This window comes from Suncus etruscus, chromosome 11, assembly GCF_024139225.1.
Source record: "Suncus etruscus isolate mSunEtr1 chromosome 11, mSunEtr1.pri.cur, whole genome shotgun sequence".
Lineage (NCBI taxonomy): Eukaryota > Metazoa > Chordata > Mammalia > Eulipotyphla > Soricidae > Suncus > Suncus etruscus.
In genome coordinates, this window is record NC_064858.1 from 15,657,426 (window position 1) to 15,685,114 (window position 27,689).

Consider the following 27,689-nt stretch of genomic DNA (forward strand, 5'->3'; position numbering starts at 1 on the left):
GCGATCGATTTATATTTTATAAAATCTGAGAATTCCCTGAAATTCAAATTTTCTCTCTTCACCTAACTGAAATGTATATGATCTCAAGAAATTTTTAAATAGGAATTCACTCAACAATTATTTGTATGTTATCTATTGTTTTAGACACTATAGTTGTGGGGGAAGTGCCTGTAGTCGTGGATCTGATATTCTAGGTAGGAAGTAAATTAAGTACATCACTTGATATATATTTCAGTGAAAGAAATAGAAGTAAGGATTATATGCATGAGCATAGAAGCTTATAGTCTTAGGGCATATCAGGACATATCTCACTGAGAGGCTGACAAGTGTAAAGACCTGAAAACCAGGATGCTAGAAGAAGCTATTTCATCATTTTAGGCAGGAGAAAGAACGTTGCCTAAAGTTGATGGAAGAATTTATGATGTTAAAGAAATAAAAGAAAGACAACCTGACTAGAATGAAAATTGGTGTGAATAGTTGCTAGTGGAAATTTTAGGCCATTGTATACGCTTTGTTTCTAATCTAAATGCATGGAGAAAACAGTTGAGTAAAGTGGGGAGTTTTGAGGAGTGAAATAACTTTAACTGGCCTGATGTATGTTTATAACAAGATGTCATGTAGGTTGTGTTGAGAATAGATCATGGAAAAAAATAACTGAAGCAAGACATTCGATTGACCTTTTCAGGACTCCTTGGCCTTGTAAGACACACTCAAATTTTCTGTACATCATGAAGGTAGAACTAAAAGATCAGCTAATAGAACAGATCTACAATATGAGTGAAAGGAAAATATGACTGAAAGGTAGCTTTACTCTGAGAGGAATGAGTAGAATAGAAGGTATGAAAGTAAAATAGGAATTCTATTTTGAACATGTAAAGTTTGAGACATTGGTGGAGATAGCAATATACAGTTGAATATATATGTCAAGTTAAAGAAATTGAGATAACTCCAGTAGAGACTAGCAAGGTCTTAAACATTAATTGAACTTTTGTAATGTTTAATATTATGAGAAAGTACTAAGAGCAGTAGGTAGCTTCTGGGCAGCAATCTAATGTTTATAGGTCCAAAAGAGCAGCTTGAGGAAGAGGCAGTGGAGATAGGAGGGAGACACGGAGATTTTTTTTTAATATTTTGTCAATTTCTTTTTTTTTAATAATAATATCTTTATTTAAGCACCTTAATTACAAACATGGTTGTAGTTGGGTTTCAGTCATAAAAAAAAACACACACACACCCTTCACCAGTGCAACATTTCCATCACCAATGCCCCTGATTTCCCTCCCACCCACAAGGAGAATTTTGGAAGCCAAAGTTTAAAGTAGGACAAGATGATGTCATGCTACTGATGAGAATGGAAAATTAAATTTAGCATTATGGAGGAGAGCAAGATGCCAAAACTAATTTTTCCAATCAACTGTGGTCATTTCCAAATGTTCCTTGAGAACAAAATTGCCCTTTTTTTGAGAATTACTGAATTAGGTATGTACTGAAAGGGCATTAAGATGCCCAGGGTCCTTCAGCAATAGCTGATTGTGGAGAAAATTATTGATGCATAATAATTTTATAAGAATTCTCTCTTTTTTAAGGTAGAGAAATAGGTCAATGCTAATGACTTATGGATTTAAAGGAGAGAACTTGAATTCTCATCTGACTATTTTATATATATTTTTAAAAATTATTTAAACACACTTGTTTACAAGGTTGTTCATAATATAATTGTTTCTTTTACAGTCAAAAAGTTATTCATGATGGCGCCGGAGTGGTAGCACAGTGGTTAGGGCATTTGCCTTGCACTCATTTGGCCCAGAATGGACCTCCGTTTCATCCCCGGCATCCCATATGGGTCCCCCAAGCCAGGAACGATTTCTGAGTGTAAAGCCAGATGTAACTCTTTACTGTCACTGGGTGTGGCCCAAAAAACCAAAAAGAAAGAAAAGTTACTCATGATTTTCAGTCATCTAATGTTTACCCTTCACCAGTGTTTATTTCTCACCAGTTTCCTAGTTTTCCTCCATCCTTTCCCTTCTTCTTTCCTGCCTACCTCTGTGCTCTCGGCAGACATTTCTCTCTCTCTTTCTCTCTCTCTTCTCTCTCTTTCTTCTCTCTTCTCTCTCTGCTTTCTTTTATAAGACACTGGTTTATAATACTGGTACTAAAGCATTATTATGAATATCACTTTATCTCCTTTCAACACCCAGTTCTTGTCCAGAGTGAACATTTTCAATGATCATTTCCATCTTCCAACAGCTTCATAACTATTGAGGAGAAAGATGTTCCACTGACTATCCACTTATCTGGTCTTGAGTGCTTGGGTTGTTCCCTGATTCTGTCTATTATGTATAGTTCTGGAATGAACATAGTAGAGCAGAGGACATTTATGCATTGTTTTTATTCTGGACCCCTACAGTATATTCTTAGGGGTGGTATTGCTGGATCATATGGAAGCTCAATCTCTAATTTTTTTGAGGAATATCTCTATTGTTTTCCAAAAAGTTGGACCACCCTACATTTCTACCAGCAGTGAATGAGAGTCCTTTTATCCCTGCATCTATGCCAGCACTGGTTGTTCTTGTTCTTTTTGATGTGTGATAGTCACTGAAGTGTGAGATGAGATCTCATTGTTGTTTTGATTTGCATCTACCTGATGATTAATGATGGGATGAGCATTTTTATACCTGTCTTTTTTCCAATCTGTATTTCTTTTTTGAGGAAATATCTGTTCATCTCTACTTCCCATTTTTTGAATGGGATTAGAAATTTTTATTTAGTTAAACTCTATGAGTGCTTTCTATATCACAGATATTAAACACTTATGAGATGGTTATGGGGTGAATAGTTTCCACCATTCCATGAGCAATCTTTATAGCCCAATCACCATTTTCTTTGAGGCACAGAAGCTTCTTAGTTTAATATGATCCCATTTGTTTATTTTTTTATCCACTTGCTTGGTCAGTAGTTTTTCATCTTTGAAAATGCCTTTAACTTCAATGTTATGGAGAGTACTGTGGATGTTGAACTCTATGTACCTTATAGTTTCAGATCCTTTATTAAGGTCTCTAGAGTAGGAAGCTACATGTTAGAAAAACCAGTAGTGGAAAAACTCCAAACCATTGGAGGTTAGGGATTCCAAGAAAGAATACAGATAATAAACTGAAGGTCTCTTAACACAAGTTATCAGAATATCCCTGACATTCAGGGAACTTCCTGGGGTGGGAGCCCTTGTATACAGTCTCTTATCTGTTACCCTTCCCTGGAGAAGGACAATCTCCAGAAATTATACTGGAATCTCTTCATTCCTCACATTTCCTTATAAAATTGCAAACCTTCTTAGGTTTAGTTAGTACTAACTGTTACCTATTCTTCTTTCTATGACCAATTATTGTTGAAAAATAAATATCCAATGGAGAGGACAATTGGGGCTCTCTGTCTGCAAGGCAATTAGCCTCCTGACCCCCAAATTTTCTCTCTAGTGTCTGTCTTGTTTTCTTAATCCTCACAGCGACTTTACTTCAAACCCATTCCTGGAGCAGAACTTTGGCAGTCTTAAATCTAGTTTGATTTGACTTTTGTATCTGACATTAAAGAGAGGTCTGAGTTCACTTTTTTACACGTGGCTGCAAAACAGTTTTCCCAACACCATATGTTGAACAGGCTTTGCTCTTGCCCTTTATCAAAGATTCATTTATCATATACCTGAGAGGCAGTCTCAAGATATTTAAGTTTATTCTATTGATGTGAGGGTCTGTCTTCATTACAATACCATGCTGTTTTATGACTATGGTTTTATAGTATAGTTTGAATTTGGAGAAAGTGATGCCTCCCTGTTTTATGACTATGGTTTTATAGTATAGTTTGAATTTGGAGAAAGTGATGCCTCCCATCTTATTTTTCCCAAGGATTGCTTTAGCTATTCATGCAGGTTTATTGTTCAACATGAATATCAGAGGTGTTTGATATTTTTGTTAGAAAAATGGCATGGGTAGATCTATATATAAATTGTATTAAATATGTCAGTACTTTGGAAATTATTGCAATTTTAATATTAATCCTCCCAATCTATGAGCATGATGTGCATTTCTATTTCTTTGTATACTCATTAATTTCCTAAAACAGTATTTTGTAATTTTCTTTGTATAGGTATTTTGCCTCTTTAGTAAATTCAAAGATATTTGATGTTCTGAGGTACAATTGTGAATAAGATTTTTTGAATATCTCTTTTAACTAGAAAAGCCATGGATTTTTGCATATTAATTTTGTAGCCTACCACTATATTATACAAATCTATTGTTCTACAAGCATTTTTGTAGATTTTTTAAGTTCTCTAAATATAGTATCATATCATTTTGTAAACACTGAGAGTTTGACTTCTTCAACTATGTGAATCCACTATATGATGTCATTGATATCTTTTTCTTATTTAATTACTATGGCAAGTACTTCCAGTATTATATTGAATAAAAGTGGTGAGAGTGAGCAGACTTGTCTTGTGCCAGATCTTTGAGGAGATTCTTTTAATTCTTTCCCATTGAGGTTAGTGTGCCATGAGCTTGTGGCTAATGGCTTTGAGTATATTGAATAAAACACTTTTTTACAGAAATTTCAAATAATTTATTTAAAAAAAGTTGGTTTCATTTTAAATATATAGTTGGTTTCATTTTAAATATATATATTTGTATTTGTCTGTTTGCTCAGAACAGTCTCTGCAGCATGATTCTCCATCTTTGGGGCCCCTCTAAGGCATCGACCCCAGGTAGGGGGTGTCTCAAGCTCCTGGTGTCAGGATCCCAGTGAAGGTCATGTCGTGGAATGGGTAAAGGGTGGTGGGACCATTCACAGCAATTTCTACTGCCCCCACCTGTGCTCCATTTTCTGGCAAGCGAGCAGGTGAAAGATCAGATGTGTTCTGGGGGTACCAACAGGGTACCATTATCATGAATGGGTTCTGGATCTTGTCAAATGACTTTCTCTGCATCTATTGCTGTGATCATATGGTTTTTATTTTATCTTTTACTGATATGGTGCTTTATATTAATTGGCTCAAGTAAGTTAAATTATCAAAGAAGAAAATCTCTGGGAAAACATCTGTTTTGTCATGGTGAGTGACTTTTGATAAGTTTTTGGATTCTGTTTGCTAGTATTTTATTGAGGATCTTCGTATTTGTGTTCACCAAGGATATCGGCCTGAAATTCTCTCTCTCCTTTTGTGGTATCTTTGTTTTGTTTGATATTAGGATGAGGTTAATCTTCATCAAAAGTGTTTGGGAGTGTTTCTTTAATGACCTGGAAGAATCCAAAAAGGATTGGCAGTAGATCTTCTTTAAAGATTTGAAATAATTCATTAGTGAATTCTTAGGTCTATCAAGCCTGAGTTTCCATTTATTGGAGTCCTTTTGACTACAATTTTAATTTCCTCAATAGTGATAGGTCTGTTCAAACATTCCACATCATCATAGTTCAACTACAGAGGGTATAGTAGTCCAATAATTTATGCATTTCTTCCAGGTTCTCTTGTTTTGTGGAATATTCTCAAGCAATCTCTGATTACCCATTTTTTCATTTCTGATTCAGCTTATTTGGGATCTCTCTCTCCCTCCCTCTCTCTCTCTCTCCCTCCCTCTCTCTGTCTCTCTCTCTCTCTCTCTCTCTGTGAGTTTTACTAATATTTTTATAATTCTTGTTAATTTTTCCAAAGAACCAACTCTTATTTTTATTGCCTTTTTTGGATTATATTTTGGGTTTCCAACTCATTAACTAAAAAGTGCCCTAAGTTTTGCTACTTCCCCCACTTTTTTTTTTTTGGTTTCTGGGTCACACCCGGTGATGCTCAGGGGTTACTCCTGGCTATTCGCTCAGAAATATCCCAGGATGCAGGGGAATTGAAACATGGTTTGTCCTAGGCTAGTGCGGGCAAGACAGATGCCTTACCACTGGCACCACTGCTCCAACCCTATTGTTTCATCCTTTTTCCTACTTTCAATTCATTTAACTATCGTTTTCCAATTTCTTAAACTGTGTCACTTGTTATTTATGTAGGCCCTTTATTCCTTCCTGATGAATGCTTGGAAAGCAGTAAATTTTCTGCTAAATACCACTCTTTCTGTGTCTCATATATTCTAATAATTCATGTCTTCATTTTTATTTGTTTCTAGGAATCATCTTTTTATTTCCTCTCTTACCCACTAGTTGTTCTGTAGTAAATTTCCTGTATTTCTCTTATCTACTTGTTGTTCTGTAGTAAATAGCCTGTAATTTCCTGGTTTTAAAGATATTTCTACATTTCTGTTTGTAATTCACTTCTATTATCAGTACATTGTGATCAGAGAAGATAATCAATACAATTGTTGTCCTCTTGTTTTTATGAAAGTATATTTTGTGGCCCAGTATGTGAGTCTGAGTCTCACTTGGAAAACATCCCATCTGTAGTTGAGGACATTTTTTTTTTTTTTTTTTTGGTTTTTGGGTCACACCCGGCAGCGCTCAGGGGTTACTCCTGGCTCTATGCTCAGAATTCACCTCTGGCAGGCACAGGGGACCACATGGGATGCCTGGATTTGAACCACCATCCTTCTGTATGAAAGGCACATGCCTTACCTCCATGCTCTCTCTGGCCCCTGTAATTGAGGAAATTTTATGTTTGCCTTTTTTGGATGTAAAACCTTATATTTATCTACTAAGCCCCATTTTTTCATTTCTTCCTTCAAATCCAATATATCCTTGTTGTCCTTTTGCCTGGTTGAATTATTAAGGGGGTAACAGAGCAGTTCTAAATTCTTCAACTACTACTAAATTGCCATTTGTGTCTTTGTGCTTTAAGTTTATCAGTTGTTTTAGTATTTTGCTAGCCCATTATATGAGTGTAATTTCTTTTTTAGGAGTGTAATTATGTTGTATATAATTCTTGATTATTAAGAAATGATCCTCTCTGTCTCTTTTAGCCTTTCTAAACCTGAATTCTATGTTTTCTGATACTAATATCACTACTGCAGCTATTTTTCTTAAATTTATTTTATTGAAAGATCATGTATCACATAGTTGACATAGTTCATCATTAATACATTAACTTCCAGAGACGTGAAAGCGAAATTTTTTGTTTGTTTTTGGGCCACACCCCTAAAGCAGTAACACTCAGGGGTTAGTCCTGACTACGTGCTCAAAAATCGCTCCTGTCTTGGACTACCAAATGGGATGCCAGAGATTGAACCCAGGTTTGTCCTGGGTTGTTTGCGTGCAGTGCAAACGTTCTACTGCTGCGCTATTGCTCCAGACCCAAGCAAAATTATTTTTTAAAGAATAGGAAAAAGAAGGAAGAATAAAGAAAAAAAAAGTTCACTGACAAGCAAATTTGTGAGAATCATTGTATCTCCAATGAGGCTATTAAATCATTACCAGAGGTTTAATAAGTTCTTGTTGCTAGCTAACCATAATGTCACTTCATTTGTTTCTGAACATTAAGTGAATTTAGCTACACATGGCATCTAAATTGGTGTTGATGACAGTATTAAACAGAAATGAAATTATGTTTTCAGCCATACAGTCCAGGAATTCCAAGCACTATTGCTGATACTGGAGCTTTTATGGGGCTTGTTTTTGCCTTCCAGTTATTTTGGATGTATGAGGAGGCAGGGAGTGATGTCCACATTCACTTCAATAAAGTCCTGTTGATATCAGTCCAAATATCAGCATACCTGGAGTTTGGTCAGATTGGTGTCTCTAGAGTAGTGGTAAAGCAGAGCCATTGGCAAAGTGGTGTTTAAGGGTGATGGGTAAAGCAGGAAAGGCTTTAGTTGGTGTGGGGTTCGGCCCCCTTCTCCTGAGATTGCCAGCATTCAGTTGTGTGGCCAGTGTACCTATGACTTTTTACGACTTTGTTTATATCCTTTTAAAATCAGAACGAGTGACTCTATGGAACTGACCATGTACAGACATGGCGACTGCATTTGTGGACATGTTTGCTTTGAACACAACTGAACCAAGTTTGATCTCAAGCCTCTCATGTGGTCCCTGAGTCTGCCAGAAGTGACTTGTTCCTCCAAGTATAACCAAAAGTAACCCTTAGCACAATGAGGCTTGGCCCCAAATCCAAAACACAATAACAACTGCAACAAAAAACAACTTATGATCTGGAGTGATAGTGCTTGTTCAAGTCTAACCAGAACTTGATCCCAGGCACCCAGGCATCCCATAAGGTCCTCTGAACACTGCCAGGAATTATTCCTGAGTGTAGAGTCAGGAGTAACCACCGAGCACCATTGCTGGGTTTGGTCTCCAAACTCCAAAATTTAAAAATAAAATCTTTTCTTGTGAACTTAGAAGAGAGAAGTGAATGAGATGAGGCAATTCTGAGACTTTGCAAAGCATTTTTGACTGACATTTTTTTTTGTTTTGTTTTTATAAGGGAACATTATTTTAAAAGTTCTCCCCTCCCCTATCCCAAACTGCATATATGTGAATTCCAGGGAATTAGAAGCAGTTCTGTTTGTTCTCTGGGGACAAGTTGCTTTGACTTTTAGAATCATTTTCTCTTGTGTAAACTGCAGAAAAATCAGCAGTTTTCCCCACTGAGGTTTTCAGTGACTATATAATGATTAAAAAAAAAAAAGCATTTAGTCATTTTAAAAGCTTATAAAATAAGAATACAGTCAGAAGTCATATCTAACATTTATGGATGCTTATAGCTGGCTAAGCAGTTTTTAGGCACATGGCAAACCAACTCATCAAGCTGCTTCTCATTCCCTTGAAGATGAAGTCATTGTGGCATGATCAAGAATTTGTTCCTAAGTGTACCTAAGAGCTGTGGTATGCTCATAAGACAGTAGACTTTAGGTACCTAGCAAATTGTCAGTGGATTAAGGATCCATCATACCCTGCCAACTTTTTATATATTAACAATATCAAGTACCAATGAATACATATACAAGAATATTTAATTTTTTAATAAATTTTAATTTACCTAGAAATAAGAACTTTTAAAATTTTGCACTCTTTTGAATAAACCTCCATCAGCTTTACTAAATTTGCAGTAATTTTTTGTCCTTTATGGGTGCCATCCAGCTGTACTCAGGGCTTACTGTTGACTCTGTGTTTAGGGGTCACTCCTTTCCTGGTGACCAGAAACCAAAACAGCATTGGCTGTGTACAAGCCAAGTGCTTTACCTGTTGTATTATCTCTTCAGCTGTGCCCATAACATTTTTATTTATTTTAGCATTTAATAATTATTAATGTTTTTTGAGGAATACCGATCAGTTATATCTTCTTGTTCACTCTCAAAGCCTCAATCTTTTGCACATTCATATTATAACAAATGTTAATCATGCCTGATGAAGATTCAGGTAGTTTGAGATATTTGATAGGCTTAGTGACACTTAAATATTAAGTGCGAAGTTTTAGGGATGAGTATGATACAGTATATAAAGATATTGACATATCTACATGTTTATCTATGTAGAAACTGATATATATTTTGATATATAGGTGTACCTATATTTAGATATGTATATGTGTAATACACAGAGGATACCTGAAATCTGTATAATGTTATAAACCTATTACTTTGCATTTAAAAAGTGCTAGAGGAGTTTGGATTAGAATCATAGTTTTCAATCCCAGTTGATTGATTGGTTTCTGGGTCACACCCAATGGAACTCAGGGGTCACTCCTGGCTCTGCACTCAGAAATTGCCTCAGAAGGCTAGGGGACCATATGGGATGCCAGAAATCTAACTGGGTCCCTCCCAGGTCGGCTGCATGCAAGGCAAAATCCCTATCACTGTGCTATCTCTCTGGTCCCAGCTTGTATGTTTAAAGATGTGTGTTACAATGTTCATACTCAACTGGATTTATATTCAACCTTTAAGAATGCATTTCAGTTGGTACTGATGCCTGTACTCAATATTTATCAAGGATTTACCAAAGATACGGAATCAATAAAATATATGCATTTTTACAGATATATGTATATATAACTATGTAAATGATATTTATATACACATACATAGAGAAAGATTTATTAAGGAGAATTATCTCTAGGAATTGGCTTGAGATTATGGAATCCAATTAATTGGATTCGCCTACAGGAATATTAGGCTGGCCTGACACTATTTGTATATGGTAGCTAAATTCTAGGACATGACTAATTCTCTCAAAATCATTTTTTCACTTAAGACTGTTCAACTGGAAGATGGTTCACACTCATTCTCTGAGAATAATATTCTTAAATTACAGATATGAATCATACCTAGAAAGTGCTTTCCCATGAAGTCTTGGATTAAAGTTTGATTCACAGTATTTTAGCCTAGTCATGCCTAAGCCATTCTTACATATAAACCTAATGATCAGAGGAGATCCTAAAAGCATTACATGAACAAATAAAGAAGGAAATGAGTGAGTGTGTCCAGGTTTAATCAAGCAGAGTTTATTTAAAGGAATGAGGGAAAAGAAGTTAATTTGGAGTCCAATTTAGAAGACTTAGATTAAATAATTGCAGTGTTTTTTACTTTTTGTTCTTTGGTATTTTGGGTTTTGTTTGCTTGTATTTGGCCCATGGCCAATAGTGCTTAAGGCCTATAAGATGCTGTGAACTTGAGGTACTCCTCCTAGTGGGATTTGGGAGGGTCATATGTGCCAAGAATTCTAATCCAGGAACTACATAAAAAGCACACCACCCTTCTGTACAGTATTACTAGGTGTACCCTGGAGACCCCAAGCACTGCCAGGTTTGACCTCATGGTCCCCAGCAGTGCAGGACCAGAGCAGAGCAGAGCAGCATATTAACATTGAATGTCACATTGAACCTCTGACCATGTTGGTCAAAAATTCCCAAGAACCATTTGTGAGACCTCTTCTCCACATACACAAAAATTTAGTATGTGAAGCAGATTCAAGATTATACAGATAATTAGAAAGAAGAGTATTTTAAGGCTTTCCCAGAAAATCACAAACATTCAAAATTAAAATAAATTTAATTTAATAAATAAAATTAAAATAAGTCATAGTTCAGAGCTGGAGGGGTGGCGCCAGCGGTAGGGCATTTGCCTTACACATGCTACCCTAGCCAGGGGCAATTTCTGAGTGCATAGCCAGGAGTAACCCCTGAGTGTCACCGGGTGTGGCCCAAAATCCAAAAACCATAAAAAAAAAAAAGAATGGGTTTTACTCACAAGTAATTTCTATCACCTTGAACAGGCAGTCATAAAATATAGTATAGTGAGAAAACTAGCTCTCACAAATGTTGACCTATTTCATTACACATTATGAACATAACTATATTTGTTAATATTCCTCAGTGCTGTCAAAAGTGCCAGTGAATATCTGGAAGCTCTTAGGTTCACAGTGACACCTGCAGTTGTCTTAAATTTTGTAGTAGCTGAAAATCTTAAATTTTACCATCACTAATACTTTTCAATAGCTTTATTTGTAATGGCAGTTTCACTTATAAATCTTCAGAAGAGTATTATGCAAGTACCCACATTTATAAATATTGTATCTGTCTATGTCAAAAAAGGTGTTATCTGTGAAAAATGTATTTCAATATACAACTCAAATTATATCAGTTTTTTCTCGATAAACATATATGTATAAAAAAGTGTTTTACAGATAAAAATCCCATGCACTCAAGGGCTAAGCTTTAATGTAATAACTATTATAGCTTCAATAAGAACATTATTAAGCAAAATGTCTTTTTTTAAACTGGATGTGTGATGATAAATATGAGAACTAAGACTAGTTACTCTCCCTACTGTTTTGTACTTATGGTCAGTTTTACCCACCATTGTTTTTGCACTATCATAGTAAATGTTAGCGCGATGAGAAATATTAATAACATTTTAGTGATTTCACATTTCCCCTTACATAATCCCAAGAATCCCCAATGATCCACAGAACTTATAATCATTGGTATAAACAGTAGCATAACCAAGGAGCAAGAAACATGAACCCCAAATGATATAAAGGTTTCATGAGAGAAGAATGAGAAAGAATAAAGATTTATTTAGGTAGTATTGAGAGGGGAAATATTCAAGGAGAAAAAAATTTTAGGCCAGAGGGTTAGCAATAGAGAAAGGATTAGTGGTATGTAATAAAATAAGAGTTATTATTGCAGTATGAGGTATCTTAAATACCCATCTGAAAATTTTGCGACTGCTGTGGTCACTGGAAGTGACTACAGATTTTTAATCCTTCAGTGACTTAAATATATTGGTTTAAGAGCATCTACATTATCATAGTGTATAAAGTAAAATGACAAACAGGTCAACCAGATCCCCAAAGGTCAAGAGTAAATTGCCATTTTGTAAGGAACAGATAGAGTGATGGCAGTGGACAAAATATAGTGAAATGTAGGCTAATTGCTTCTAGAGTTGATATGATAATAATAACTAAAAATGAAAATGTCAAAAGTTATCAGTATATCATTTCATAGCTCCCATTCCTTGTCAAGACCATCATTAGGTAAAAAGACAAAAAGACAAAAAAAACCCACAAAAAGTGTTTCTATATAAGGTCTCATAGGAGAGTTTCCTTCTTCCCTCAAATAAGTATGCTTCCTTTTGTCTGATAATAAGAACTTATTACTGAGCACACTCCCCCTCCCCGATATTGGAAGGTTTTCTGCCAAAAACTACAATTACTTTGAGCCCAATTATTATATATATATTTTTTTTTCTGTTTTCTGTGACCCTAGCTCTCTATTTATGAGTTGTTATTCTTATTTAATGTTAAACTTTATTATTTTTCCCTTCCCTTAGTGTACTGGGATTCAGATATTTTATTGTGGTGCAGGATCACTAAGCAATGCTGTGAAGTAATGCTAGGGATTAAAATCTTTACCTCAGGTATGCAAGACAGGTACTCTATTATTGAGTCATATTTTCAGACTCCATAGGAATCTTTACAGAGCCTCAAGAAATAGGGATAATAAAATTTAATGATATATATTAGCTTTCTGTATTTTGCTTAGTTATGAAATGAGGTCTCTGCTGTGACTCTGATATTCAAAACCAAATCACTGGGTTTTAATTTCAAAGAAAGCTACAAATTCTTCTTGCCTAATTCAAAAATCAGAACTTCCTTCTGATATATAAAATAAGCAAAGTGATAGTGAAAAAGTAATTCCTCATCTGATTAATAGCAGAGGGAAAAATCAAGGTTTAAATAGATGATATTCTAAAAAATATAAAGTATGTTAATGCATTCAGCACTGCTTAGTTTTCATATAATTTTATTAAAACTGTTCACATGTTTTTTCATTGACTTTCGTTGGTTTACATTTTTGTGACATTTCAGAGGTTTTGTTTCATACCTGCGTAACTTTCATCATTTCTAAATCAAAGTTCTATTCCAAGGTCATCTCATTACCAAAAAGACTTCTGTGCTCTTTTCTTCAACCATCTCACCTTTCTCTGTGGTAACTACTGTAATTTTTATGTACTTTAGAAGTTAGTTTACTTGACAATTGCTTCTCAACAATTTGCTTGCTTTTGTCATTTACATTCCATGTTCATATTTCACTTATTATAATCACCTCATATTCCATCCAGTTTGTCACAGAAGTCATGATTTTATTATTATTATTATTATTATTATTATTATTATTATTTGATTTTGGGCCACACCCTGTGATGATCAGGGGTTAATCCTAGCTGTGTACCCAGAAATCACTCCTGGCTGGGAGACCATATGGGACATCGGTAGATCAAACCAAGATCTGTCCTAGATTGACCGTGTGCAAGGCAAATGCCGCACTGCTATGCTATTGCTCCAGCTCCATGATATTATTTTTTTAATTAACCAGCACTTAATACAAAAAGTCATTCAATTAAGTGAAATTAGAGTTAATAGTATGGGTAAGTTTTGAAAATTATTGATAGCCACAATATATTAAATATATTAAATTAAATATACATATTGAAATGTTATATAATTCATGTTTTTAATGGCAAATAGTTTTTATTGACTATATACATTAGACACACATGAATATACAGTTTTCTTATCCAATCATATCTTGTTGGCATTTAGTAAACCATAACTCTTTTTTTTTTGGTTTTGGGGCCATACCCTGTGATGCTCAGGGGTTACTCCTGGCTATATGCTCAGAAATCATTCCTGGCATGGAGGACCATATGGGTTGCCAGGGGATCAAACCATGGTCAGTCCTAGGCTAGCACAAGCAAGGCAGATGCCTTGCCACTTGTGCCACCGCTCTGGCCCCCCAACCATAACTCTTTATTTTGAACTTTTGCAACAGTGTAGGCTTATTTGGTTGGTTTACATGTATTACTTTACTTAATATAAACAACAAACTATGTTTATTCTATCACTTCCACCAATTTTGCAGCTGAATTAATTTTTCCAAGATATAGGGCCTTTCATGCAGCTGATTCAGTTTCATCCCTAGAACTGCATAGATCCCTGAGTACTACTGGTAGCTATCTCTAAGCACAGAGTGGGGGGTAAGCTCCCAGCACTTCCAGGTGTGACCCAAAAATAAAAATATGACAGAGTTGTGATCTAATCTGTTTTGCCAAATATCAAAATACATGTTCTGAAAAAAATAAGGGAGGTGGGGGAGAAAAAATATTCTTTTTACCTCCGTGTCATTATTATCATAATTATTAAACTTGTTAAGTTTAATTTCTTCTCTTTTCTGATCACTTAAAGATTCTTTCTTATAAGTGGCATAAAAGTTATTTAAAATTTATTTCTTTTGAACTCTATTCTCTTATTATTATTACTATTTAAAAATGTATTGAATCTCTGTGAGGTACAGCGTTACAAATATGCTTATGATTGACTTTGTCATACAATCTTCAAATACCCAACCCTTTTCCAGTGTTAATATTCCTCTACAAATGCCTGTAGTTTTCCTCCCACTCCCCAGCCTGCTCTATGATACTTTTCTTTTTTCCTTATAGAATCTGTGGTTTACAATACTGTTACTTAAAATGCATCACACACATCACTTTACCTCCTTTCAGAACCCAGTTCTTGTCTTGAGTGATCTCTTTCTTTTATTATTGTCACAGTGATCCCCTCTTTGAACTTACCCCCCTTTGTGGCAGTGTTTCTATGAAAGACAAGTTCTCCTGGCTTATTTTGGGCATGCTCCACGATATTCAGGGCTTACTTCTGACTGCATTCAGGGATCATTCTGACAGGACTCAGGGAACATATAATATGCAGTACACTGAACTTGAGTTGTCTGCATGCAAGATAAGAGCCCAACTCATTGTGCTATCTCTCTACTCCATCTTTGGCATTTTCTTTGGTGTGTATATAGTTTTTTCCTTAACAGTGATCAGGTGATCCAGGATCCATATTGGAAGTCCTGGGGGCCAGCAGGGTCATACTCAGCAGTATTCAGAGGGCCATGGTATTGCCAGAGATAAAGTGTAAAGGCCTCTTCTTGGAGGGAATGCACTTCAGCCCTTTGTTCTATCTTCCCTGACTCCTGCTGTGCATTTTATTGCTGTTAAATATTCTTAAAGCCCATCTAAATAAAAGGAATTAAATTTGACCTCTCCTCTTTCAAGGATAGTTTTACATAATGCTATTAAATTTTTTCACATAATATATGCTTTCAGTATGCCTGAACTCAAAATTAGAGAAGACACTTTATAATATAATTTATAATTGCGTGTTGTACAAATTCAATATACTCAATATTTTATCTATATATTAATCAAAAAGGGCTGTAGTTTCTAAATTGTTTCCCTAGAACATGCCTTGTTTATAAGGTATATTCAGAGTTTATTGTAAAAAGATATTATACTTTCGTTCTACTTCTTAGATGTGATTAAAAATTTTTAACTGTCTTTTTGAAGTTAACTATTTTCTCTTACTAATCTTAAATACTCTAAAGGACTGCATTCCCCAGTCACATATTAATCACTATTTAAATTAGTTATATGATTTAATTTAATAGTGTAATCATTAAACTATTATTGCTATATGTAAAATAAAAATTCATGTATTGTGAGATCACCCCAGGCACCATATTTCTAAACCCCATGTAGCCAGATCTGAAGAAGCAATGTAGTGGCAAAGAAATTCTATACCATGCTAGTCAGGAAAGTCAAGAAGTCAATGACTTTTAAGACACTGGTGATGGAAATGTTGCACTGTGAAGGGGGGTGTTCTTTACATGACTGAAACCCAACCACAATCATGTTAGTAATCAAGGTGTTTAAATAAAGATACTAAAAAAAAAAGAGTAGCTTCTCCTGGTTTCTTCCTCATGGTGTCTCCAAGCACCAAGCCAAAACTCACTTTTCTTTATTATACCAATATCTATTCACCAGGAGAGGAAAGGTAGAGAGTGAAACAAATGTACCTTTTCCATCTCAAAAGAAGTGTTTTAAGGAAGGAGGAAGTTGGGGGAATGCCTTTTGTCTTGGGCTAATAGCTGGGTGTCGTTCTAAAGCTATATAATAAACCTTGTTGCATGTGTTTATTTTAAAAGTAGAGATTGGGGGGACTGGAGTGGTAGTGCAAGTGGTAGGGCATTTTCCTTGCACGAGCTAACCTAGAACGAACTGCAGTTCGATCCCCAGGTGCCTCATATGGTCTTCCAAGCTAGGAGTGATTTCTGAGCACAAAGTTAGTAGTAACCCTTGAAATTAACCAGTGTGACTCCAAAAAACAAACAAACAAAAAATGTAGAAATGGGGATGGGGAAATAAATTTAAAAAGTAGAGCCTATTTACTATATGCCCAGAATTATGTCTAGTCTTACAATAAATGACAGCCAAATATGGACATAGATAGGCTATTTGGAATTTTTAGGCCTACCCTTAAAGGCCAGTTTCAAATATCCCTTGCACATAAACAAAGTTTGAATAAAAAAATGACTATCTTTTTTTAATTTAAAATTTAATGTCAGCCTTTTAAATTCAAGGGAAAGATACCTCTATGGTAAAAATAATGGGACTATCCTGGTTTCAATTTGAGAAGAATAAGGTTGAACAAATGTTAAAGAATGACTTATTTTATGGACTTACTAGTGACAATGTAGAAGTACAAAAAAGTGTTTAGTAAGGTGAATTTTCAACTAAAGTCAACCTGAAAGCCATAGTGATTATTGTCAGGAAACATTCCCATATTCTTTTACCTTCTTTGTAAAATAAAAACAAATCTCCCTGTCAGGGAATCACCATACTTTATACATTTGAAACATCCTACTCAAGAAGAAATTCAGTGCCTTATTTAATTTGGAAATTGCTAATCAAAAATATTCCTAAAAATTTCTGAAAAATGTTCATGTTTGGCATTCTTGTTCTGCCCACAGGGAATTCTTTATTTTGCATTTGGCCTATAGTAAAGACATCTCAGTTGACCAAAGGGATAGGATTGGCATCCTCATATATTTTCTAGCTGATATCTCTCTCTCTCTCTCTCTCTCTCTCTCTCTCTCTCTCTCTGCCCCCCCATACACACAAAACACACCAAACAAAACACTTTTTTAAAAATATTTACTCAGCTTGAAAGCACTGAATGAGTAATTTTGGTATGTGTTTGTGTGTATGTATATATGTCACTTAGATTTTTATTTTTTGTTTTGGGGCTACACTTGGCAGCACTTAGGGGTTACTCCTGACTGCATACAAAAATCACTCCTGGCAGAACCAGGGGGTGGGCCAAATGGGATACCAGAGATCTAACACAGGTATGCCACATTTAAGGAAAATTACATACCCATAATAAAATCTCTCCAACCCCGGTACTTTTTTTTTTAATCTTGATTTTGATATTTTTACTTTTTGGTATTTTATTTTGGTATTGATTTTTATCTTGAGTTTTTTTTATCTTGATTTTGGTGTTTTTATCTTGATTTGGTCTATGAAGATTCTGCCCTTTGCAATGCTTTTGTTAAGAGATTCTCTACACATAAAAAAGAGAAAAGCCAGCTGAGTGGATGGTTGGCCTAGATAACATCTGAATAAATCACACCTGACCTTTCTTCTTATTTGCCCCTACACTCCTCAGCTTAGCTCTTAAGTCTCTTGCTTTTCTCAAACCAAGAATATATCTTCTTTATCTCAACAGTGACGTGGCAAAGTCAACAGCTTGGCACATCACTAGTCTACAGTAGTTGGTGATGTGTTTTGGGGGGTTGGTTTTCTTTCTTTGTCTAATGACAAGTGAACATAGTTATAAGGTTTTCAGATTTAACTTTCAGTATCACATTAGGCAAAGTTGCCCAAAATGAGTAAATAAATTCTAGGTCAGTGTAATTTGATATTCTTAGAAGAGAAGACAATAGGTATGATTTTATATTATTTATAATTTATATATAATAAAATTATCATTTATTTATAATTATTATAAATTCCAAGCTGTAATCAAAATTTTATATCTTTTAATAAAAAGATGTATTAATAACCAGAGATTTTACTTGTTTCTTGGAATTGAATACATTTTCCTCGGGATGACAATTAGTAAGTTTTCTAATGGATCTAAGAATAAGTGAAGATTCACCCACGTTCAATACAACCTATATTGCCCCTATATTGTCATTAATGCACCACCCTGAGTGTAGAGCAAGGAGTAAAGTTTGAGTACAATTAGGAGCGATCCCAAAACTAAAACAAGATACAATTAATTACTTAGTCAAATATCCTAGTAGTGTAGTCATAATCATATTTTAGATCCCTAAGATGATTTGATTTAATAAAGTTTAAATCTTCTCTTTACAGATTCTTTTTTTTTCTGTTTTATGGGGGGGTTTTGGGCCACACCCAGTGATGCTCAGGGGTTACTTCTGGCTATGTGCTCAGAAATCGCTCCTGACTTGGGGGACCATATGGGACCCCAGGGGATCAAACCACTGTCTGTCCTAGGCTAGCGTGAGCAAGGCAGACACCTTACTGCTTGTGCCACTGCTCTGGCTCCTCTCTACATGATTTTTAAATTTAAGCTATTGAATAGGAAAATTTAGATTGTAGAGCTTGTATTTCTCATCTTGGTGCTATTTAACATGGAAAAAAAACTAAAGAACAAATTCTAACTAGACTCTGCAGGAAGTCAGAGAAATCAGGTCTTCAGTAATCTCTCTCTAAACAATCAGTCATTAAAAGATTATATCATATTTATCCTGAAAATGTTCAAAATTTTACTTTATAGAGTATTTTACAATATATTCTATACTCTATAAACTTTAAAGACGATTTGTTTAAATTAATTTTTGTCATTTTAAATGTACATCTCATTTTTAACAAGCAATTTTGATCTTAAATCAGTCTTTTAAGCTTAGGTCAGTTCCCTTGTTTATTACATATTTTTTCCAACATGCCATTTAGTTTTTTTCATTTTGTTTTTCAATTGCCTAGAATATATTCTGCCAAGAAATAGGGAACCTGGATTTCACAGCAGTAGAAACTTGGCACATTTTTCCCTGGCATTTTGTTCTAATGATACCTTATCAGACTTTGACCTAGTTATTTTATGCAGACAGCTGTTGCCAAGTCAGTGGGGTTTTCCTCCCCAGAGGAAAACAAAGGACACTGGCCTTCTATCTCAAGAGAGACATACAAGCAGCCAGCCAGACTATCTGCAGCTGACTGCCAAACTGTGAGAACAGATAATGACTGAGCAAGGAAAAGTGCAGAAGCTGTGCCTGGATGTGGTTTCTAGGCCCCATTCTTTAGAACATACTATCAGAGAAGTCCAGCCTGATGCTACTAAAAGCAACAGAGGCTAGATGACAGAGAACAATCTTGTTTTGAACACTTGTCCGATGAGTTCTATGATGACCAATATCATGACTTTATCCCACTCTAGCTCACTTCCTCTTTATTGTTCTGATAATTTTTTTCCCCTCTCTACAGAAATTTTCTTTGGTAACTGCCCTGATTGTCAGCAATAATAGCATCTTCTTTGAAAGGATGAGAAATAGAATAATCTTAAAAGGACCAGCATGAAAAATCTGTTGCTATTCTTGCAGAAAATGTATTGATTTTAAATAGCTGACGTTTCAGATTAAAAAACTGGCTGTGACATCAGCAAAAGACATGGATATGCCTGTGTTCCTGGTGACTCAATGTCCCATACAAAAGATTCCTAGATAAAATTGTGCTGTTTGTGGTTAGAATCCCTGGTTAAATGCAACTGTGATAAAAATGTGTAACATATTACATGAACAGCATGCTTCTTCAAGTACATGCAATTTACCTGCTAAGTGAAAGTAGCTTTGATTACAAGTAAGAAAAAAAAAAAACAGTCTGTATTTTCTCTACAGTAAGAAAGAGGAAAAGTTTTTTTTTGTTTTGTTTTGTTTTGGTTTTGTTTTGGTTTTTGGGCCATACCAGCAGTGCTCAGGGGGTTACTTCTGGCTCTCCACTCAGATATCACTCCCGGCAAAGAGGAAAGATTTTATACATTCAGCAAGAAATACTTCATTTCAAGCAGGTGAAGGCTAGGAGGAAGTGGTCAAATTAAGTAACTTTTAGTGTTAATGACATGAAACGCAAAGTCACTGTTAATGATTATGTGGTTCCATCAAATAACTGCAGAGCAAGCTCTTTCCTGGGTTTTTAATTTTTCTTAAAAGTTGAAGATTTAAAATATTAATTTGCTCAGAATCTGTCTGGTTCTTAAGCAGCAGCAAAATTTAACGTAAGCACACCTTCTTGTAAGCTGTGTGAGGATACAAGCTCAAGTCTTTTCTTCAAACATCTTCAAACAACTTAAAAAAAATTGATTCAGGCCCATATGCTTATAGACTTTTAAGCCATAGTAGGTCAGTATTCGATAGTCATTTTTTTGTTTTAAGCCATGTTTCTAAGCTATAAGCTAAAGCATCACTCATTTTTTTATTGTTGATGTATGGTTTTTATTTCTGCTATGATTGGAGTTATGATTTTGGTGTGGGGATTAATACTAATGCCATTTTAGTTTGTGGCATCTTTAAAACATAAAATCCTATCTTATATAAAGTGATACGATCCAGAGTTTTTCTTCTGTTAAGTGAGTATTCTTTGATTACTCTCTTTGACTCCTCTATCTGCTTTAGGCAAGAATAATTCTGGGATGGTTACATGCATAATCTTGGCATTTTCCAATATGTTTGTAGAGCAATGCTTGATAACCTAATTCAAGAATTTTCCTTCAGCAATAACAGACTGCTTGAAAAGATCATGGTGACCTTGATCTCTTACCCGTGTAATTAAAAATAGATATATTTAAACATGGGAAAAAAACATTTATTAATTGTCAATTAAAAATTATACTAAATATTGCTTTTTCGTCCCTCACAGGAAGAATTTGATGGAAAACCTGATTCCCTCTTTTTTAATGACGGCCAGCGAAGAATTGACTTTGTTCTTGTGTATGAAGATGAAAGTAGAAAAGAAGTCAACAAAAAGGGTTACAATGAAAAACAAAGAGTAAGTTTTTATGTTATTTCCCTTTCTCATTATTTCTTCTAATTTTATAAAATAAAAAAGTACTACTTATATTTAAATAATAAAAGTAATGTTGGAAATATCATATACCGAATAAACATATCTTAATACTTTCTCTGCTTGCTGTTTACTCAAGGAATTTTTAACATAATTTTGTTTTTTTATAATTTGGAACAGAAATTTGGTCAGGCTTTTAATCTCAATTGGTTTTATAGCCAAGGGATTCTTTTTTTCCAAAGAATTACAGTTGTATCTTATAGAAGAGGATTACAAAGCACACTTGGCTATGTGCAGTGAGGTGGGAAAAGAAAGTAATGGTTAATACTTAATGACAATAACCAGAATCACAAGTAGCAGTCACTGTGTGCTTGTTCTGCAAGTATTTTTCATGCATCTTCTCATTTAATAAATAAAAATTAATTCTCTCGAATTAATTAAATTCTCGTCTAACAACCTTAGAGGTTTGCTTTGTTTTATTTTATTTTATTTTTATTTTATTTTTATTTTTTTTTTTTTGATTTTTGATTTTTGGGCCATACCCGATGATGGTGATGCTCAGGGATTACTCCGGGCTATGCACTCAGAAATCACTTCCGCCTGGTCCAAGGGATGCTGGGGGATCAAACCTCGGTCAGAGGATTGAACCGCAGTCCTGTCTAGGCTAGCGTGGACAAGGCCTTACTGCTTGTGCCATCTCTCTGGCCCCAGAGGTTTGCTTTATTATAACCCTTTTAGGTCATAGCTAGGATCATAAGAAGTGATAAGAAGTAATAGATGGGAGACTAGAGTGATATACAATGGGTAAGACACTTACCTTGCACATACTCTGCCCAGGTTCAATCTTCTTCATCCCATATTGTCCCTGAGCACCACCAGGAATGATTACTGATAAAAAGAAGCCAGAATTAACCACTGAACAACCACTTGCTGGGTGTGGCCCTCCAAACAAACAAAGAACAAAAATAAGTGGTAGAATCATGGTTCAAACTGTTAGGGCAAGACCCACACAATTGAAATAAAGCAAAACAAAGCTTTATTTGTCAAGCAACAAACTACAAACTGGGTAGCCTGGGCCATCTCTCAGGAGGTACCCCCCCCCACACACACACACACAAGTTACAAACCAGGTTATTAAGAAGCAGGAAGTATTGACCTTTAAGTTGATTGGCTGTTGTCTAAGGTATTTCTAGGTTGTTTCAACTATCACTTTCACTCTTGGTGGCAAGCTTCCTACTATGGACTGGTCCTCCTAATTGTCATCTCTATTGTGAAAAAAAAAACAATATTTAATGTGTCTGTATATTTTATCAAACCAAATTAGGAACCTATTTAAAATGAAGCAGTGAGTTTTGTTTTATTTTACTTTTTATTTTTATTTACTTTATGAGATGTTTTTCTATAAAGTTTATCCATATATTTGCTGGGAAGCCGTGCTCTCTGTGCAATTTTTAGCCAGTCTGGCCAGTTCAGTGTTAGGATTTTTCTTGGCCACTGCTATGTCAAGACTATCCTGTCACTTCAGTAAAACCACACTTCAAGATGTTAGGGATCTCTAAGATGGTTATACCTAGCAATTCTAAAAAGTTTTGTGTGATGCTAGGTATCAAACTAGGGTCAAACCTATGCAAAGTATGCATTTTTAAAACCCTGCACTCTTTCTCCTGTCTTTGTTGGTTAATACTTTTATGGTTTTATAGACTAAACCCAGTCTTTTTCAAGTTATAATCAAATTGTAATTTATATTTATATTATTTAGAATAAAGCTAATTAATGTAATAGAGTAGCCCAAGTTTTAATCATTGTACACTAACAATTTTGCTTACTGTAAAGGCAAATGTGGTATTCTTTTTCGTTAGCATTTCATAATAGATTGGGGCTAAAGGTAGGACTTTGCGCCTTGTAATCAGTGAAAAACCCAGTGTGACAAAGGCTTTACCATATTCAGCAGCAGAAGTTTGAGAGAGACCAAAGAGACTATTCTGTTGATTAGAACTTAGGAGATGGAAAACATTTCTAGTTGTCAGCTCTTTCATCATAGGAGTACAGTCTATCAAAAAGAACCTAACTGAATGAGAGAGAGTTGATTGTATTGATATTCTATTGGTTAAAACTTAGGAAATAGAAAGGTTTCAGACTGTCAGTTCTTTCTTTATAAAAAGTACATTATCAAAAGGAACTTGATCATTGGAGGATAGAAAGCCAAAGTTACTGCTTAACTGATTCTCTTATTCATTTAGCATTTTAATAATCTTAAGATTCATGTCATTTTTACATTTTGGCCATATACAAATGGTGTATCATAATTTCATTGCTGACTTTTTTCTGTTACATCAATCATTGATTTATCATATAATCATGGCATCTTTGAGAAAAATAGGAATACCAATAACTACTCTTAGGATTATGGTTAGAATTAAACAAAATATATAGAGAAAGTGCATATAAATTCAACACAAAAGTTGATTATTTCCTTTGTCTTTATTTAGCATGACATTTAAATCTCCTGTTATTGTCTAATTTCATCACGAGTAAACTAGCTTATAATACCTTACCACTTTTCTGAGGACTCTTAAATATATTGGTACTAGCATAGTCACTATCATAAAAAATTTATTAAGCATTCTTATATCAGTAGATTAAGAATTTTATAAAGTAAGTTAAACAAATAGTGTCCATTAAAGTTTAAAGGAAACAATGTGGGTTTAGACAAGAGCTTCACTGCTATAGTGAAAGGATGCTTGATTGTTTGCATTATTAATAAGATCTGCATTTTCTTTATAAAAATACTGGTCCTATGGTAAAGCTCATAAGTCAGAAAATTAATCATTATTAATTTGGCAATCCTATATTTTTATATCCCACATATGAATGCAATCGATCTATGTCTCTCCCTCCCTCTCTAACTCATTTTGCTCAGTATCATACTTTTCATATCCATCCATGAATAAGCCAATGTCATGACTTCATTTTTTTTTCTACCAGCTGCATAGTATTCTATTATGTTAATGCACCGTAGTTTCTTTATCTGCTCATTTGTTCTCAGAACAAGAATTGGATGCTGAAAGGAGATAAAGTGATAGGCATAATACCCTTTCAGTAATAATACTGCAAACCACATTATCTAACATGATAATAGGGAAGATTAAGGGAGAGAGAAAGAAAAAGAGACAGAGAGAGAGAGAGGGAGGGAGAGAGAGAGAGAGAAGAGGAGAGCAGGTGAAAGGGTCAGGGTGGGAGAGATAATGGTGGCAGGAAATGTTCAAAGGTGAAGGGTGTTGTACAATGTATGACCGAAACTCAATCATGAACCACTTTGGGTTTTTTTTTGTTTTGTTTTGTTTTGTTTTGGGGGGGTTTTTGGGCCACACCCGGCGGCGCTCAGGGGTTACTCCTGGCTGTCTGCTCAGAAACAGCTCCTGGCAGGCACGGGGGACCATATGGGACACCGGGATTCGAACCAACCACCTTTGGTCCTGGATCGGCTGCTTGCAAGGCAAACGCCGCTGTGCTATCTCTCCGGGCCCATGAACCACTTTGTAACTATATCTCATGGCGATTCAATTAAAGAATTTCTTTATAAAAGTAATAAAACATGAAAGAATAGAAAGTTTCCTTTTCCCATGAGCAAAGAGAAAATATTTTCTAGCCAAATTTCAAGTAGCATATGACTTTGTCCCTTTATATTAAAGAAAATATTGCAAAAGCCTCATATACTCCTTTAAGAGCATGAACATTTTACATTTAATCTTGCATGGTGGTGATTTATGTCATTAAACTAATAAATGCTTATTTAGCCAATACTGTCCTTGCAGAATCAGTTTGAAGGTTTCTTTAAATAACAGAAAATCAAACTCAAAATGGCTTATATGCTAAGAGGAAATAATTTTCTCATTTTGAAGTGGCTTAATGATAGCACCATTTCTGGCTTAGCTAATTTATTGGTTTAATGAGGTCAGCTGAAATGCAAGTGTGTTCTATCTTTCCTTTCTCCCTGCCATCTTCAAAATACGGAGTGTTCTTAAAAAGGTTTTATTGTGTTTCAAGATGACTAAAATATTTCCAGGCATTCCGCCAAAGGCAAAATGAATGAAAACTATTCTGATTTTCTTGTTTCTTTTTGAAAGAAACAAGAAACCTTCCTTGGAGAACCCTAAGCAGATTTTCTGCCACTATTCATCATGAAACGCTATTCCAAACATTGTTGGTACGATGGATAGAATTTCTATCATTAACATGGACCAATTGCCTGATCTCCCAATACCTGAATAACCATTAGGATTCTCTTAATGGTGACCAGAGTTTGATCCCTATTACCTCCAATAGTTCCCCAATGATCCCTGAGCTCAGAGTCAGGAGTAAATCCTGAGCACTGTTTGCTACGGTCCCATAAGAAACAACATATCTGCCACAGAGAGACATAGATTAGAAATCTGAGGCTCATATCAGGATCAGCGGAATAGCATAGCAACCAGCTTTAGGTAGTCTTACCTTCCCAGATAATTTTTGACATGTGTTCTGTCTTTTATTTTAAGAGTGATTAGGTCTAGCTTCAATATTTTTATATTTTAGACTAGGGCAGAAGGTGCTTATATTTTTATCTCTTTCTGTTACATCCTACTTGCTTATATTATGATTGCATATTAAAATAAGTTGAATTAGAATCAGCAGTCTACAGCTATGAAATGTGTTGCTGGTATATGCATGTTTGATTTTAGACTTGTATTCTCAGCACCAGAGCAGTAAGTCCAAATCTTCATTCTTATTTCCAAAATGGTATGTTCCTGTGGCCCCAGATCTAAAAATACAAGTAACAGGTTAGTGAAATTCCTAAAAAGTAAAATCTAGTTGTCTGTTTTCTCTCTGGTACCATTCTCTACCAGAGTAATAGAATAGTAATAATAACACATGCCTACTTTGTGGTGGTCAGAAGTCCTCACTGATTATAGTTACTAAAGTAGGTTAAAAGGAAAATAAGGGAAAACTAGATCCTGGTTACAGGGATGTTGGTCCCCTTGAAATAGAAAAAAATATAGTACAGTTTAAAATATTACTAGGTTTTTCAGAACCCCAGGAATTCTAATCATTTTTGTGTTGTCAAATACAAACCATAGTCTTACCAACAAGGTACATAGATAACTTTTAGTATGGACTTATGTGGTCTCAGAGATTTTTGTACTCAGCAAATGTTTATTGAGTCAGCAAATGTTTATTGAGTGATGATGTTATCAGGCAATATGAAATATTGAGGCTTTTATTTTGCTTTGTTTTTTCAACATAGAAAACAGCACCACCAAGTTTTTTTAATGTAAAAATGCACTCGTCAGATGTAAACTCTACACCTAAGTTTAAAGAACTAAAGATCATGATCTGATATTAAGCAGACTTTATTTTCTTTGCTTTGCTGTTTGTTTGTTTGTTTGTTTTCTTTTTGAGCCATACCTTGTGGTTCTCAGGGGTTATTCCTGGTTCTGCACTCAGAAATTACAGGGATCATATGGGATGGCTGATATTGAACCTGGGTCAACCACATTCAAAGCAAGTGACCCACTACTGTACTATCACTTTGGCCCCACTGCTTCCTATTTGCATTCTTGAAAAATAAGCTAATTTATTTTAGTTTCCAACAAACTAAGAAAACTTGTTTGATTGATTTTCCTATTCTAGTTCTTTCTGAATTGTCATGCCAAGTAGAAATAAAAAAGTCATATTAAATATCATAGTAATACATTAACATATGTAAACCAAAATGCACGATCCTTAATTCTGTTTGTGCTTTAATTTACTTTTATTTTAAGTTTTTATATAGTTTCTGGCAAATAGAGGACTTATAACCAACTCTGGACTTCATGGATGTAGGAGGATTAGGATTACCTACTTTTATTTAGATGTTTGATATTAAGAATGGAATGATCTTTATATGACTGAAACCCAACTACAATCATATTTGTAATCAAGGTGTTTAAAGATATTAAAAATCTAAAAAAGGAATGAAGATGAATCGTTAAAGCCTAGAGTAGAAAGAGAAAATCAGAAAAATTGAACATGTTTTGAAGGAAGAGTCATGATTACTAATATGTCTATAGGATTTTTATATAAAGCATCATGCTGAGTAGTATTTTCAGGATTACATTTAAATTTGTTTTTGTTTTTGTTTTTTGGGTCACACCTGGCGACGCTCAGGGGTTACTCCTGGATATGTACTCAGAAATCTCTCCTGGCTTGGGGAACTATATGGGACGCCGGGAATCGAACCCCTTGGTCAACCTTGTGCAAGGCAAATGCGCTACTGCTGCA

At 34.9% G+C, this 27,689-nt stretch overlaps 1 protein-coding gene across 1 annotated transcript in view; it reads left to right on the forward strand.

The window, feature by feature from the left end:
- The window catches only part of ANO6 (anoctamin 6), a 194,223-nt gene that overhangs the window by 96,519 nt on the left and 70,015 nt on the right, over positions 1-27,689 (forward strand). The window contains 1 exon segment of the mRNA XM_049783882.1: positions 21,249-21,377. Coding sequence (XP_049639839.1) covers positions 21,249-21,377 — 129 coding nt within the window.